Source organism: Fusarium musae, chromosome 3 (assembly GCF_019915245.1).
Source record: "Fusarium musae strain F31 chromosome 3, whole genome shotgun sequence".
Taxonomy (NCBI): domain Eukaryota; kingdom Fungi; phylum Ascomycota; class Sordariomycetes; order Hypocreales; family Nectriaceae; genus Fusarium; species Fusarium musae.
The window spans coordinates 923527-939322 of NC_058389.1; the positions used below are offsets into that span (position 1 = coordinate 923527).

General features: G+C 51.5%; 4 protein-coding genes across 4 annotated transcripts; 1 reads left to right on the plus strand and 3 right to left on the minus strand.

Moving 5' to 3' along the window:
- Nucleotides 1-288: 288 nt before the first annotated feature.
- J7337_003766 (uncharacterized protein) lies at nt 289-2405 on the minus strand (the record flags this gene model as incomplete). The annotated part of the gene is made up of 4 exons (XM_044821476.1): nt 289-1843; nt 1899-2136; nt 2230-2298; nt 2372-2405. 4 exons carry the CDS (start codon nt 2403-2405, stop codon nt 289-291), a joined length of 1896 nt encoding a protein of 631 aa, XP_044682809.1.
- A 2752-nt stretch (nt 2406-5157) lies between these two features.
- J7337_003767 (uncharacterized protein) lies at nt 5158-5691 on the plus strand (the record flags this gene model as incomplete). Its single annotated transcript, XM_044821477.1, has 2 exons — nt 5158-5610; nt 5659-5691. The coding sequence occupies 2 exons, from the start codon at nt 5158-5160 to the stop codon at nt 5689-5691; spliced, it is 486 nt and encodes a 161-aa protein (XP_044682810.1).
- A 565-nt stretch (nt 5692-6256) lies between these two features.
- J7337_003768 (uncharacterized protein) lies at nt 6257-8370 on the minus strand (the record flags this gene model as incomplete). Its single annotated transcript, XM_044821478.1, has 3 exons — nt 6257-8002; nt 8090-8246; nt 8315-8370. The coding sequence occupies 3 exons, from the start codon at nt 8368-8370 to the stop codon at nt 6257-6259; spliced, it is 1959 nt and encodes a 652-aa protein (XP_044682811.1).
- A 3087-nt stretch (nt 8371-11457) lies between these two features.
- J7337_003769 (uncharacterized protein) lies at nt 11458-15407 on the minus strand (the record flags this gene model as incomplete). The annotated part of the gene is made up of 4 exons (XM_044821479.1): nt 11458-11866; nt 11970-12164; nt 12215-12300; nt 12348-15407. The coding sequence occupies 4 exons, from the start codon at nt 15405-15407 to the stop codon at nt 11458-11460; spliced, it is 3750 nt and encodes a 1249-aa protein (XP_044682812.1).
- Nucleotides 15408-15796: the final 389 nt, after the last annotated feature.

The following is a 15796-nucleotide window of genomic DNA, read 5'->3' on the forward strand; positions in this document are numbered from 1 at the left end:
CCTTCTCCCTGAGGGCATTCCCTCACAGTAACAAATACATCAGCCAATACCTTAGTTTCACTGAACAAACGAGAGACACCGGTTGTCAGATGTTAAAATATCTTCATAAATTTGTATAAACTAGATTTAGCAACAAGCTTGCATGCATCCCGCCTATGAATACAAAAATCCCAGACGCCTAATATTTGCCAGAGCCCTTCTTTTTGGGGGGGGGCATATGGGTACTACAAAAATAAATCGCACAAGAGTCATCGCCGCGTCACCACTGTTACATCAGTGCATTCGAACCTAAGGCTCAAGAGTAACCTCCTGGCCCTTGACGCGGCCAATGACCTGCTGGGGCGCGTACTTGGGGATGACCTCGTCGTCGTGCAGCATCTCGAACTCCTCAGTCGCGTCGCGGCCCATGAAGTTCAGGATGGCCTGTACGCCGCCGGGGTGCTCCTCGAGCCAGTTGCTGAGGTCCATGACGACGCCCTTGACGACGACCCAGACGTTGTCCTTGGTGTTGTGCTTGGCGATCTCCTCCATGGTGAACTCCTTCTCGGGCACCTTGAAGGCCTTGGGGTCGTTGGGCTTAGCAGCCTTGGCACCGTCGTCCTTGGTAGGGTTGGGACCAGCGGAGGCGGTGGCCTGCTCGTCAACCTTTGAAGGAGCACCGGAGCCTGAGGGGGCGGCACCGGGAGCACCCCAGGAGACGGTCACCTGGTTGGGGACTGAAGGGTCGAGGTGCAGAGAGATCTGACCGACACGCTCAGCAGCGCTGCCGACACCGCCCTTGAGAGCGTTCTGGAAGAGGTAGTTGCTGGCAGTGTCACCAGCAACACGGCCGTAGACGACACAGCCGAGAAGAGAAGAACCACCAAGACGGTTGGCACCGTGAACACCACCAGCCAACTCACCACAGGCGTAGAGACCCTCGAAGGGCTGCTTCTCCTGGTTGAGGACCTGAGCCTTGTCGTTGATCTCAATACCACCCATGGTGAAGTGGAGAACGGGCTCCATGACGGCGACGTGGAAGTCATCGTCAACGTTGACGGGCAAGTTGTGGAAGAACTTCTTGCCCCAGGGGTCCTTCTGCTTGCCATCGGCAATGTCATTGTAGGTAGAGAAGGTCTTCTGGAGGTGCTCAGGAGTGCAGCCAATCTCCTTGGCGAGCTCCTTGCCGGTCATCTTCTTCATGAGACCACGGCCAGAGTAGTGGCGGGTGTGGAAGTCAAGGACCTTGGAGGCCTTGGAGTTGAGGACAAGACGGATGGGGAACTTGTTCTTCTTCTTCTCCTCCCACATCATGCCGGAGACGTAATCACGGTGACCGAGCTCATCACAGAATCGGTCACCGTCGGCGTTGAGGAGGAGACCACCCTCACCACGGAGAGCCTCAGCAGCAAGGAACTTCCACTTGGAGCCGGGGTCCTTGGGGTCGACGAGACCTGTGGGGTGGACCTGGACCTTGTCCATGTCAATACCGTTACCGCCAATGGCCATGACCATCTTCTGACCGTCACCAGTAGCGTGTGTGCCGTTTGTGGTGGCAAGGCCATAGGTATCAGGTCGGTGCTTCTTGAGCAGAGAAGAGTCGGAGAAATCAGCGGCATAGCCACCAGTAGCGAGGACAACGGGACCGTCAATGGAGACGATCTCACCGTTGTGCTCGTACTTGACACCAGTGATCTTGTTACCCTCCTTGTTAAGCTCGGTGACGCGGGCCTTCTTGACGATCTCGACGCGGCCGGGTTCGCTCTCGGCAAGCTCCTCAAGGCGCTGCATCAGGGCGTATGTGATGGCCATACCAGGGAACTTGGCATCGTGACCTCGGTGGGTTCGGGGCTGGGAGTGACCACTGTGATGATTGTCAGCTTCTTGTTCCGATGCGTCGGAATGCGACTTGAACATACCCGAGACGAGAGACGAGGGTGAGGTCGAGGTTGAACTCATCCTGAAGCCACTCGACAGCAGCAGCGGACTTGTAGGTAAGGACCTTGATAAGGTCGGGTCTAGCCTTGTCACGGGCAGACTTGAGGGTATCATCGTAGAACTGCTTCACGCTGTCGGGAATGCCAGTCTCAACCTGTGTCCTTGTGAGGGCACCGTTGATACCGGAAGTAGCCTTGGTAGAGTTTCCACCGAAGAAGCCTGCAGAAAGCGAATGTCAGCGAATGTTGCGGTCTAACAAGTCCAGGCGCTTCAATGCGCTCGCTGGCTTAGTGAGATCCCGAAGTGACATACCCTGCTTGTCGAGGACAACGACGTTGCCGCCAGCCAAGTAAATGGTGTGCGCAGCAGACAGACCAGAGACTGCAACAGAGAGATTAGAATCGTCGCAACACGCGGCGCAAAGCCTACAAGAGGCGAATCAGTGTCAACTTACGGCCACCGCCAACGACAATCACTCTAGGAGCCATTATTGCGTGTGTGTGTTTTGGTATGTGAGTATAATGGAGAAGGGTATAAAGAAGACACGGCAGACTCCCACGCAAGAATACAAGAGAAACAGGGAGATAAGATGGTCTTGGGAGGATGGGGAATAAGAATACAAGATCAAAAAGAAAAAAGTCGGAGGAAGAGGAGAAGATCAAGGGACAAGTTCTTATTTAGTACTGTATGCGATCGAATGGAAAGGACGCCAACAAGGCCGAGGGCGAAGGTCAAGCACCGAAGAGGAACCCCAGTTGGTTAGTGCATGCCGAGGTCGAATGATGAATGAATGAATGAGCCGCGAGCGCGTGCAAAAAATGGGAAAAGGGCGGCCCCAGCCCAAGCCCAAGCCCACGCAACGCCTGGCTCATTAACGAGGTTCAAGTACTTGTTTACCACAAAACAGCACATAATTCTCGATTATCATTTGATCTAATGAAGTATCTATACTTCTACTGTTTTCTCGTTTTCTCATCTGTTAGATGATACTTTTATATGTCTTTTGGCACCTCTGTTCATGACTGTCGCAAACACCAACCTGACGAACTTGAGACCTGCAGCAAATCAGATGCCACCATTTTCTCAGCATAACAGGGCCAAGGCCTAGGATTGCTCCCCGGAAGCGGCAGCAATGCCCACTGAGACTTAGCGTCAGTTCCCTGTATCCACCCCCGCTACGGTTAGAATTTGGGGATTGGGGGAGGTACATCAGTTCCATCAGTTGACTTTCATATGAACGTTTACTCGTCTATTGAAGTGTAATACTCTGTAAACTTACAGTCTCTCACCAATTGAGGGGCCTATAGACTCTAATCCACATCCTGTCCCCAACAAAGATCATCTTCGGCTCAGTTGCTCGCTGCCCTCGCCGTAAGCTACGCCGAAACACCGCATCGCATTTGTCTACCAGGCGACCGGGCAACCCACCGACAATGGCCTCTCTCGCGACTGATGTGCCGAGGCTCCGCTCCTGAGGACGTGGGGAAAGCTACAGCATCTCAGGCTAAGCTGTTAACTAAGTCGACACTACAGTACGAGACAAGTGTTGGTTGTGATTCCGGGGTTCCGGGGTTCCGACTTGTCTAGGTACTAAGGAGTCTTATCATGGGAGCATGATCATGAATCGGATGTCGTATTATATCTCGTCTATTTATTTTATTCTAAGTCTCAGCATGTGAAAAAACAATTCTCCTCATGCACTCTCCTCACTCTTCATCTTTCTCCTCGTTTCTGACACCTGAGACTCATCCAATTATGTCTCTCTTCTCCAAACCCCACACAGCCGGACTTGTGACCGACCACCTCGGCCAAGTAACCGGACACACCACGGACACTCAAGCATGAACTCGGACGGTACACGTGATCTGAGCTGATCAATTCCTCCTCTCGAGTTCAATAAATCATCAGACTTTCACATGCCATCTCCTCCAAAAAAAAAAAAACAAGCACATGAATCGTCTGCATAACTGAAACCCTCCTGTATCTTGTCCATGACGCCGTCTTCCCCACGTTCATGACTAGAGATCCAGTGACAGGCATTCATCCTCCGGCTTGTGACAGTTTGATCTGGTCAGCTGTCTTCCTTTTCGACGTCGCTCATTCGCTTACTGTTCTCGAAAAAGCACGTGAAAGTCTCGCCTCCATTCTTTGTCTGGGGATTGAAGTCCTCCTTGGGCTTAAGTTTTCCCCAGATTCTTACACGTGCATCATCTGACCCCGGAAATTGTCTGAGCCTCCGCCACTTCTGCCTTTCCACTTGTCTAGAGTCTCTGCCGTCTTACTGAAACCTGGGGGCTGACTCAGCGTGCTTTCACATGTGAATGCCAGTACCGAAGGGCCAATGGAACTCAGAGTCCGACTCGAATCAGGCTGGTTTTGACCTGCAGTCATGACGGGTCTTCTGTTGCTTCGCTGATCCCTTTTTCATCTTTTTGAGAGGGACTCCTCATGCAGGGTTCAGGCTCAAAGCCAATGACGTAGGTGACATGTCCCTGAATCTCTACTACCGGGTAAGAGAAGCGCCATATACTCAACGGCTCGAGGTACGCAGTTTATATCATGCGAACAGAATCCTCTTTGATTGAAACCTGTATCAAACTTGAGTTTTTACAACTCTAGTGTGCTCATTGCATTGAATGTATAGTGTACCTCAATGTATGGTGGATTCAAACGTGCGTACGTCAGTGCTGTCTAGACTGTGAGTAAGTGAAAGCAAGAACATGTTACAGAGTATTTTACAAAAGATAACTAGATCAGTTGAAGACTAAATCAGCCTGAATAGACTGCAACATTTATTATCTTAAAGAAAGCCAACTCTGACCTTCGTTGGAAACTCCAAGATGGCTCTGCTTGATGGCTCGCAACGATAATGCGCAAACGGGTTCTCGGGCACCATATTATACCAACACCATACCTAAACATAGGGTGAGCCACTGTTATAATTGTACGCTATAGATCAGATTCCTTGAGAATGCACCAGATATGCGGCGCAACTTTCTGGTGTAAGTCAGTGAGATACCGATCCCGTGACCAATCACGTTACCCCCAACATGCAAATCCCCTCATGACGTACTATCAAACCTCAACCAAACCTAAACCTACATCGACATATTCACAATGAAACCTCTTATCGCCCTAACAGCTCTATTCAGCCTATCAACCGCCTCACAGTCTCCCCTCCGCGACAATCAAATGCCCCTCCCCAAACCTCCCATCCCTCTAAAAGGCCATCTCCCTCTAATGTCTCCCGACCAACCCTCCGTCCAGCCCTCCGTCGCCCTCGGCGACATCCTAGGCTCCAACCGCGGCCTAACATCGTTCTCATCCTTCGCGCGCATGCAGCCCTCCACCGATACACGACTCAGCGATCTATCAACGAATACCACTGTTCTTGCGCCGCTGAACTCAGCTGTTGATGCGCTCCCGCGCAAACCGTGGGAACAACCCGCTGATTATAACACTTTTGGCGCTGATGCGTATGAGGGTGATGGGGGGCAAGATAGGGCGAGGGAGAATATGAGACGGTTTGTGGAGGCGCATCTTGTGCCTGTCAGCCCGTGGGAGAAGGGGGAGAAGAGTAAGACGCTGGGGGGGAAGGAGGTTTGGTGGGAGGTTAAGGAGGGACGGAGGGTTATTATGCCTGATGAGGTTGAGGTTGAGAAGGTTGCTAGTCAGGTTGGGAATGGAGAACTGGTAAGTCTGTCAAGATCATGATGGGAGAAATGCTAACTTGAGATACAGTGGATTCTGAAAGGAGTTTTGAACTACGCCTAGACAGCGCTGGCGGGTACAGATACACGAATAATGATAGATTGATGATTAAGCAAGTTGGATACAGCTAGATGTTTGCGCACGATTTCGGGATACTTTCTTATGGGCAGTGATATCTAGGATAATACACGAGGTTCAAAGATATCACCATGCATCAGTCTGCTATTCATCCAGTATATTGATTAGGTCAACATGTTCGTCGCCGGTATCATCTATCCGAACTCCCAGAAACAACACCCTCCGAAACAGACATAAATTACAACAAGGACTATACCTCCAGAACAAAATCCCTCCACTTTTTCGTCATGCAGGCTATTCTGCACATGTCGCTCCAAACTCTGCAAGCTACCCATGTACTCAAGGGGCTTACAAGCCAGGTATAATATCCAAGATGAAAGGAATACAGGCAAATTCTGCCACAAAACAAGAGACTGTAAGGCCGTAAACAAGACACTGGCCGGTACTGATGACGTTCTATGACTGGCATGCAGGGGCCAGCCTATGATGCCCTGTCGATTGAAGCGTATAGCAAAAAGCACTTTTGTATGAGAACACTTTCCGACGAGCGTTACTCCTCCACCTTCAACCGCTTTGGTTCTGACTCATCCGCAGGATCACTCTGTGTTGTGGCTCCTGGCTCAGGAGTCTTTCGTTTCGTTGCAGTAGAATTGCTTGGGGCTACACTCAAGCTTTGACCCAAGCTCCCATTGGCACTAGGCAGAGGATCTCTGTCCTTAGAAGCATTTGAGTTTGCATTTGGTGTCGTGTTCAGGTCATCTCTGAGGAAACTAGGACCTGAACCGACAACTGGCGTTGCAAAGTTCAGCGGACTTGGTAGTGTGTTACTGTCACCTCCCCGAAAGTTCCAATCGGGATAGAAGCTACTAGGGCTCGGAAGGAGTTCATTTGTCAAGAAACGTGATGGCAAGGCAGAGACAGGAGTATCACCATTCACATTCTGCTGAGGAGGCGGCCGGGCAAAAGGATTTGGCGGACCAGTAGCACCCGCGGACAGTATTGCTGACGCAGACGGGGAGGGAGGAGGAAGCACAAGTGACGACTGAGAGTTGTGGCGTTGAGGCGCCTGAGTTGTAGTTTCTGTAGCCACCCGCGGCGAGTTTGACTCTGCCGTTCGTGCGCTACCGCCGCCTTCAGATCCGCCATCCGGAATCTGCACCGTTAAGCGAGGGCCACGAGGTCGAGCTCCTCCGGGACCGCCGGCCTTTGCGCTGTTAGAACGCGACGGGGGAGTCAAAGTGGTTTCTGGTATTGACGACAGCGACACTGTTCGAGACTTCTCATCGGTCTGGGTACTGGCACGCTGTGGCAAATGGGGTGATGATTTGGGCCCATCGGCCGCCCGGTTTAGTGCAGCCACATCAACTGACTGTGAACGGTTGGCGGCATTTGCAGCATTAGCAGCGGCAGCTGCAGCAGCAGACTCTGATTTGTTCGACTCGGAAGTAAAGGATGCCAGATGCTGGGACAAAATAGACCGGTTCTCTTCGATAGGAGTGAAGATACTATGGGATTTCCTTTGAGGTAGCTTCTTGATGGCACTGTCCGTGTTCAGTAATGGCGGCTGAGGGCGTTCTTGTGGCTCCGTCTTGGGTTCCACGGGAGGTGGTGGCGGAGGATCATGAAGTCGACGTTCAGGCTGGGGCGGCGGAGGTGACATCTGTGACATATTCGGAGGAAGCTGTTGTTGAGGCGGTTGAGGCGACGGCGTTGGACGGACAGGAGCTTGGATTGGTTGTGACGGCGGTTGTGAACTGTAAGCGGGAGGCATCGGAGAGGGCATCGGGGACCTGCGGTCATCCATGTACGGTCCTGGTTGCTGCATGTGGCTAGGCTGTTGATGATAAGCATATTGAGGATGAGGACCATGTTGAGGTATTAGACCGGGAGGATGAGGCGAGTTGTAGATAGGCGGATTGGGCATATAGTTCATTCCGGGATGCGGAGGGCCGGGCGGAGGTGGAGGTTGGACCATGCCAGGACCCATGCGGTGCATATCCGTTCGAGATGCCGGCCGTGAGCCGATCGATGGTTGCGGAGTATGTTGTCGCTGGATAGGATGACCAGGATGCGCTTGGAATGGACCGCCATTGCCAATAGGTGGTGATGCTGAAGGTGTATGATGCCGAATTTGCGGGAAAGGAGGTTGATGTTGTCCGTAAGCATGGGGAGGCATCATCTGGTTCTCGACAACTTCAGGACCATGGGGAGGGGTGCCGTCATTCTCCTCATCCTCGTCGTCATCGTTTCCGCCGTTGAAGTCGGAAGGACCTTTGTGTTCACTAGGACCGCCATGCTATTATCTATTAGCAAGCAATAAGGCGCGTCGTAGTCGCAGCATGTGTTCGGAGGCGTTGCGACTACCTCTAGAAGTGAAACTCACATATTGATATCGGTGGATAAGCTCTCGCATATCCGTCGATGAATATTCGTAAAGCTTCTTATTGTTGCCGAAAATGAAGACGGCGACATCGACAGAGCAGAGCACGGAAAGCTCATGAGCCTTCTTGAAAAGACCGCCCTTGCGCTTTAAGAAGGTGCTTTGTGCGCCAGTTAGTCGCGAATTTGAAGACCCCAAGATCTGGTGATCTGTAGCGGGTTTACTTACACAGAGCGATTCCTGTCATCCTTGATCGCCTTGATCTCAATCTTTCTTCGTCCCATGTTGAACGGTTGTGCAGTTCAATTTGGAGAAATGTGTCGCGTTTCCACGCGGGGAAGCTCAACGGTCGCGGCCAAAGAGATGTGGAAGATGCCCGAGACGTTGGTAGTGGAGCAGGGTGGAATTGGAACTGGGTCGCGCAGATCGTCGCAAAGAAAAGGAGTCGACAGTTTGACGCGGAGAAAGTCGAGCCGCGGTGTTGTGGTCAAGTCAGGTTAGAGTCAAGTTGAAGCGGTTGTAGTCGTGATCGTAAGCGAGAACAAAGAATAGTTCGAACGGCGTGGTAAAGTGGATGCTACCAAAGAACGCTTGAGGAAACGGAGAAATAAACCGAAAAAGTCGATGGATAAAGCCGAGAGAAGAGGAGCAGGTTGTGTGAGATGACGGAAGCGGCTGTCGCGGTGGCCGTGCGAGGTTGTATAAGAGAAAAAAAAGAGTGGGAGCGGGAGAGGATTTGATGAGGGAAGCGAAGGTGGTTTGATTTGGCTTGCTCTGTTCTGCTCTGCGTTGCTTGGAGCTGGGACAAGCCGAAATAGAACTAACCTTTCAGTCAGTCGAAGGACCCCCAGGCCGTTGGCTGGCTGCCTTTGTAGCTTAGTGGCCGGCAGCTGGTGGAGGGGTACTTGGTGCAGTAGCGTGTCGACGGTATCTCTTCTTTAAGCTTGGCCTTTGGTGGTACCTCTTTTTTAGTCCCGAGGGGAGCGGGATAAGAGAGGGCACAGAGTGAGGCAGAGGATAAGTGACGCAGGCATGCGAGTCGCGTATATCATCAGATGTGATGCGCAGACGAGATGGAATTTTGAGTTCACGAGAGCCGTTGCGACAAGAAGACTAGGTTTAGACGAGATCTGCCCTCAAGACCGTTGCGCGACGCGACGCGATAGCGGTAGAAAAGTAAGATTTCAAGAGAGGGCTTGGGGGATATTTCCTGGCGCTTGCGCTTGCGCTTGAGAAAGGGGGCAAAGCGTGGGAAAAACGAGCGACCGTCAAGTTGAAGGTTTTGGTCTTGGGGATCGATAAGACGTCGATGGGGCTGAATCTGGCGTCTGTGGTTGGGATGGGAGTAGATGGATGGCTTCTAATAATAGACGGATCGTGTTCACTTTCACTCGTGCGTGCGGGTGCGGGATGGAGAAAGCGACGGGAGGGAAAAAAAGAAGGCAGCATGGAACCCGCACGAAAAACCTCCTTGCTTAGATAAGGTGAGCGTGATTGGACACAGGTCAAACGGGGCTCACCGTCATGGTGGGTTTTAGTGGAGTTGGGCCTGGACTATGGCACTCGAGGCCCTGGAACGGTCCCCTAATGAGGCGCCAACGTTCAGGGAGACAGACCAGGACGGGACGGGACAGCGGAATTGAACTTGGACAGTCAGTGGAAGTGGAGGTCCAACCACCGACTTTTGGAAATAACATCATTGACTCGACGTTTGTCGCACCACGTTGCTCTCTACCTGGGGCCTGTCTATGTCTATCTTGTACAGTGCAGTTGAAGGTATATCAGGCATAATATAGCCATGGGCTCTTGGTAGACGGAAGAGTCTCGAGTCCAACAAGTCTTTTCTCGAACAACTAAGAAGCTCTCACATCAACCACCAACCTCTCAATACAGCTCTTATCGTCTTGAAACCACAAAAGCCCAGGCCATATCCTGGTTCAAGTCAACGGAAACAACACATCAACTAGCGCAAACGAGGCTAAAGCAACTCTTCCGGATATCGCTTCCTGTGTTTCATGCATCTTGACAGACAGGAAAGGAAGCTGAGCCTCTTTCGTTCCCACCCATTCCGCTGCAACGGCTTTCGTATTCCCACCACAGATTTTTGGTGCTGTGTCTCTTAGCTCGAAGTTTGCCCTTGCGTCGATGATCATGGTCTGTTCTCTCCCACGAGTGGCCTTAAGCTTCAAGCTATGTCCTCTCGACCGGCACCAATCATGAATCTAACGAGTTGAGTCAGTATAGATAGACTCGTTGAACACGTCCGTGAAGCTACTGACATCGGTAAAGCTATAGCTTATCTCCTCTAACTCCCTGTCCCGTCCCCGTCCCCGTCCCCGTCCCCGTCCCCTCATGACATATGCCAGAGACCCTAGTTCCCAACCGTCATTTTCCAGCTTCTAAAAATACAATTATGCATAGCAGCCTCACACCCGGGACCAGGTCATGCATCAACCATGCGGGCCAATTAGCCCAGCTTGTCAGGAGATTAACCCAGTTTATCAGTGGAGACACTATAATGGGGGCTAAATGTGCATCTCGAAATTTGCCCGCTTCTGAGACGTGAGAGGTCAACTGCACCACCAACAACTCATCACCTACGTATTTTAGACATCTTCACCGCATGCGACTCCATGGATACTCGGATCACTTCTTGTCACATCATTGTCAAGGATGCTAGTTGCAGAGTTAGTAGACTCTCCCTACCTCTGCTTCGTCTAGGGTTGTCCGGCAATGGCTATCCGCCTTGTCAAGCGTACGTAGCATCATGAAGTTCGGCAAACAAACAGGAACAAAGTTAATGTTTCAAATGATGTTATTAATAGCATTTTGTCAGAAGAACTGTCGAACGCAGCCTAAGTAAATGCAATATCTTTCCTGTTGCCATACCAGCCTTTTCCGTGAAGCAACAAGGATCCCAAACTCCATTTCAATGCCATCCACCTCTGGTTTCGTGAGGGGGTATCAGAGCTTCCGTAATGTAATGTACAGCTCAATTCCTTCCCCCAAGCCTTTTTGAAGTCATTTAAAACCAAGAATATTAATGACATCACTTTCCTTCATGCTGACAATGAAGCCATATCAGCCAACCATTCTCAAAACTCGAGGTCGTAGTTGTTTGGCTGATCGAGATCAAGCTCCTTGAATAAAAGCAGTAATCGGGTTCTAACTGGGCGATCCAGCGGCGCCTCCTGGAGCATTGTAGTTACCAAAGCCTCCGTGCTCAGCAGCGCCATTGTCCGCTTTCATCGTGCCATTAAGCAGTGGACATAACCTTTGAGCAACAAGTTAGTAAAGAGTTTTGAAAAGACGTGTCAATCACAAAAGAAATGCTGTATGTGATGTGGTAGTCGTTGCACGAATTGGTCTTCTCAACGCCATGCACCTCCAGATCGCCATTTGGGCACTTTCCAAGCGTTGCGGATGCGCTCAGCTTCACGTTGCGCACGCGCAATCTCTTGCTCGTAGGCTTTTTGCTCTTGGATGCGGCGCTTGAGTTCATCTTTGACTCTCTTCTGCTCGGCCTGTTCTTTGGCTTTGGCGGCTCGTTGCTTTTGAACTTGCCGAGCTTTGGCTTCACGCTCTTCTTGCTGCCGCTTGGCCTCCTCATCTTTCCGCTTGCGTTCTGCTTCTTTCTCTGCCGCTCGCCGCTCCTTTTGTAGTTGAAGAGCGATGGCCTTGTCCTCGCGAGCCTTTTCTTCAGCACGCCTTTTGGCATCTCGTGCCTTGCTTTTGTCGCATTGCTCCATGGCAATTTGCAATTGGGACTTGCGCGAGCGACTGCGCTTCGCGTTGTCGGCCTCTAGAGGTGCACACCAATTGAACGACATAGGGGGAGGGGGAGAAACAAAGGGAAGTGATGATGGAGAATGGGGGCTCATACTTCTTGTTTGTCTTGATGTGGCCGACTTGGCCACAATTGGCACACTTGCGGGTTGTTCCAGTTGGGACTTTATCGCCATTGACACTGGGTGACCCAGCATCTCCTGTGCTGGCCTTTTGGTGGAGCTCTTTTTGTTGCTCCCGAGCCTGTCGTCGAGCTTTGTTCTTCTCGAGTCGTTCGAGCTCCTTCTTGATTCTGTGCCACTGTTAGTATCGATTATCACATTGCGACTCGAGAAGACATACCTAATGCCTGCAAGACGGTCATGGTCGGCATTGCCTGTAGGACGGGAGCTGTAGATGCTGTTGAAAGATACACGTAAGCCGGTGCTCTAAACTCCAGTCCAGTAATGTCATTTCTTGAGCCAGGGGTGCCGACTCCGTAAGTTCGTCGACGTTTTCTTGTCACGACTCCCCTGCTCTGTGGTTGCTGAACTGCCTGGCACGAGTTGGGTGGGTGCACGTACTCTCTCATCTCAAGATCCGCCTCTGTTCGCCGCTTCATATACTGCGAAATCACAACCGGATCGTGAACGACTTCGACTCGGTCTTGCATGCTGCCATCGGGCATTCGGATCTCTCGGGTTATGCGAATAGCGCGTCGTTGCTGTCGACTTGCCGAAGTCAAACCACTAATTTGGCTGGTACCGTCGTCGAACTGGGCTGGAGTCATTGCTGACTGAACGTTGAATCTGTCATCTTCATCTTCTGTTACTGCAACATCTTTGTCGTCATGCTCTTGACCATCTGAGAGTGTAGACTTTTGCTTCTCCCAAATTTCTCGAATACCTTCCTCGTACATTGCTTGCTGCTTTTTGACATTATAGGCGTGGCCACCATTAGCTCGCTTTTCACGCTCCATAGCATCTGCAGATGTAGCAAGCGGTCCCTGAACTGCCTCGATATATCCGCCCTTCATGGAGGTTCGAATGAAGGAGAAGCCAAGACCATGGCCTGTTGGGTCTCCTTCACCATGAAGTTGAAGCATGGCCTTTTGGGCACATGCATCGATGAAGGCCTTGGTTGTCTTCCATGGGGCCATCTTGTCCGCGAGAGTTTCTTCTTGCTTCTCTTGCTGCTTTTTGGCGCCCTTGGTGATCTTGCTGCCTTCATCCTCGACCTCGTCGTCGTCCCCATCTGCGTCGTTGTTCTGAACATCTTCCTCAAGGGAAGCATTTCGAGGGTCGTATCCGGCGTCCTCAAGCTCCTTGATACCAAGTTGCATAGCATCAAGTAGACAAACCTCTTCCGGCTTGATCATGGATCGGATCGTGCTCTCATCAGGCAGTATTTCGCCAGGTTTCAGTCGCCACATGCCCTTCTCGCCGCTCTCCCTGTCGTACTGCAGAAATTCTTTGAGTTTTTGGCGATTTTGGGTATCAGTTGAGTCTGCAATATGCTTGGTGATGTCGGACAGTTGACAGTTGTCGGTATCGCTATGTCTTATCATGCGAAATGCGAGCATCTTCATCCTGTTCTTCGAGGCGTTCGTGACCTTGCGACTGTGTGGTCCTGGAACCTCGACAGAAGGGAATTGTTGACCGACGACATAAAGATGATCGATCTTGTGCAGATACCACCTTGAACCATGTTCGCCAGTAGTGCTGCGCACAACCAAGAAATCACTACCCCTTGGGTTATGCTTGAAGACTGGAGCTCGGTACATTTCGTTGTGCAATGTTGGCACAGTCTCACCAGGGTCAACAGTGCCGAAAAGGGAGAAGGGGGATCGATCTTCAGGAAGAAGCATGCGGTACTCTCCAAGTTCTTGTTTCGGGAGTTGCTCATCTTCGTTTGTGTCTTTCCGGCGATAGTAGTTAATCAAGCGGTTCCCCATACCGAAGCTGCTGAGCACTCGTGGACGCTGCTCACAGTACTCGTAGAGAACAGCCGTTGAGTTGTCGTTAATACTCAAATCCTTGGACTTGAGGAAGACTTCGTGCGCTTTGCCCTTCATCTGCTTTCGCTTCTGGTGTGCAGGCTTGTCAAATTTGATGATATGACCAGCAAACTTCTTGTACCTGAAACGAGGGCGATGATACTCATCTGTCGTACCACCGAGCTTAACCTTGTAGTACGGCCATGAGAGCTTGATAGCGGGCATACTGTGCTCGACAGATATGTTGCCGAGTGTAGCACGGACCTTGCTTTGGTGGTTTTCCTTCAAAGCCTCGTATGCCTCGTCGTTCGAGATGTTGAAACGATTGGAGACATCGCGGCCGAGGTTGCCGTTTGCCATGCGCTTTAGTTTGTTGTCTGTGCGGGGTCGCTTTGCATTTCGTTGAGTTTCTTGAGTTTCGATAAGGAGGTAAGGATCGCTCATATCCAGTTGCACCCTCTTGGCACCTCTGCGTGTGGCGTCTTCAAAGTTGTCGAAGGAGGGGGCAGCATATCGGGGAATCTCTGGTAGACCAAGCTTGATTGTCTTGCGTTTCTTCGGTCGCGGTGGTCCTTCGTCGCCAAGGTCCATCAAGAACTCAGCATCCCATTCGTCATCTTGCTCTTCAAACACGCGCTTCCGTGCTTGCTGTTCCTGCTGCTCGGCGGCTTGTCGGGCCTTGAAATCAGCTTCGATAGCCTCAATGCTGGCACCCCAATCTTCGCAGGCAAGCTCAATATCACGTAGGGTGAAGCCAGCAACCGTTTCGGAATCGGATTCTTGATCGAGGTCAAACTGGACATTATCTTCGGCTTGATCTTCCTGGTCCATGCCACAGTACACTAGACCTCTCTCCTCGCCCTGCCTAGGTTTGCGGGTGATGGTTGCAGTGCCTGGGATACGGAACAGCTTCTCTTGATCGGGAGCGAGTTCGAGTGTAAGTTTGCTGGTGACGAGCTGCTTGGGCTTTTTGACGGGTTTCTTCTCCTTCCAAGTGGCCTTCTTGGCTGGCAGGAGTTCGCTCCATGTCAAGATGTGCCCTTTCTTGAAAGCAGGCCATGTAGCTTTTAGGAGGTCCTCGACGGTCTCAGCGGGTGCGGGAATGTCATGATCCTGATTATCGAGATGTGGCTCGGGATCGAAGTTGATGCCAGGAAAGCTTAGACTCGCATCGAGAGGTTGGGTATCGTCGGTGGTATCGGCATCGCGAATCTGAGGTGCTGGGGAAGAGGGGCCTAGAATTGGATCTGGAGAAGATCCCTCTCCGAAAAGGTCGTCGGCATCATGACTGGTTCCGCCATCGTCCGTGAGGCCAGGCATCTCCATAGAAACGCCAGCGCTGGGCTCCTCCTCGTCTGGTAAATCATCGTCACTGATATCTTCGTAATCCTCTGCATCGTCCGCCTTGCCAGACTGATCGAATTCGGCATTGTCGAGAATGATGCCGCCTCCGTTGTTTTGCGAATCTCCTAGTAGTTTCGCGATTTCTCGATCGTCGGCGGCATCCTGGGCCTTCCAGGCGTTCTCGTCAAAGGACGAGAAATCGTTCTCCTCAGCCATGATCGCGGTGTCGCAATCGTGAAATCAGATCACTAAGAGGCCGCGGAACTGTCGTTATTCTTATATCATAATTTTATCGCGTCGCTGGTGGTCGGCCGTCGCTCGGCAAGTCGTGGCTGTCGTGTGATGATTGAAAGGAGGGAATTCGTGTTTGCGTTGAGCTGAGTTGTTCACGGTTGCGTTCTCCTCTATGAAAGATGCCCGGGAGCCTGAGAATGAGCGCAGAGTCAGCCAATCAACGTCAAGATGGGATGGAGGATGCTGAAAGGCCAGTGCTTGGATTTCGAGGTGGGGCGGCGTAGAGTGGCGTGCAGGTCCCCACTGCAACACCATTGTCGCGACAAGGAACAATTAACGTGTGAATGTCAATAGAAACTCACCTTGTTATT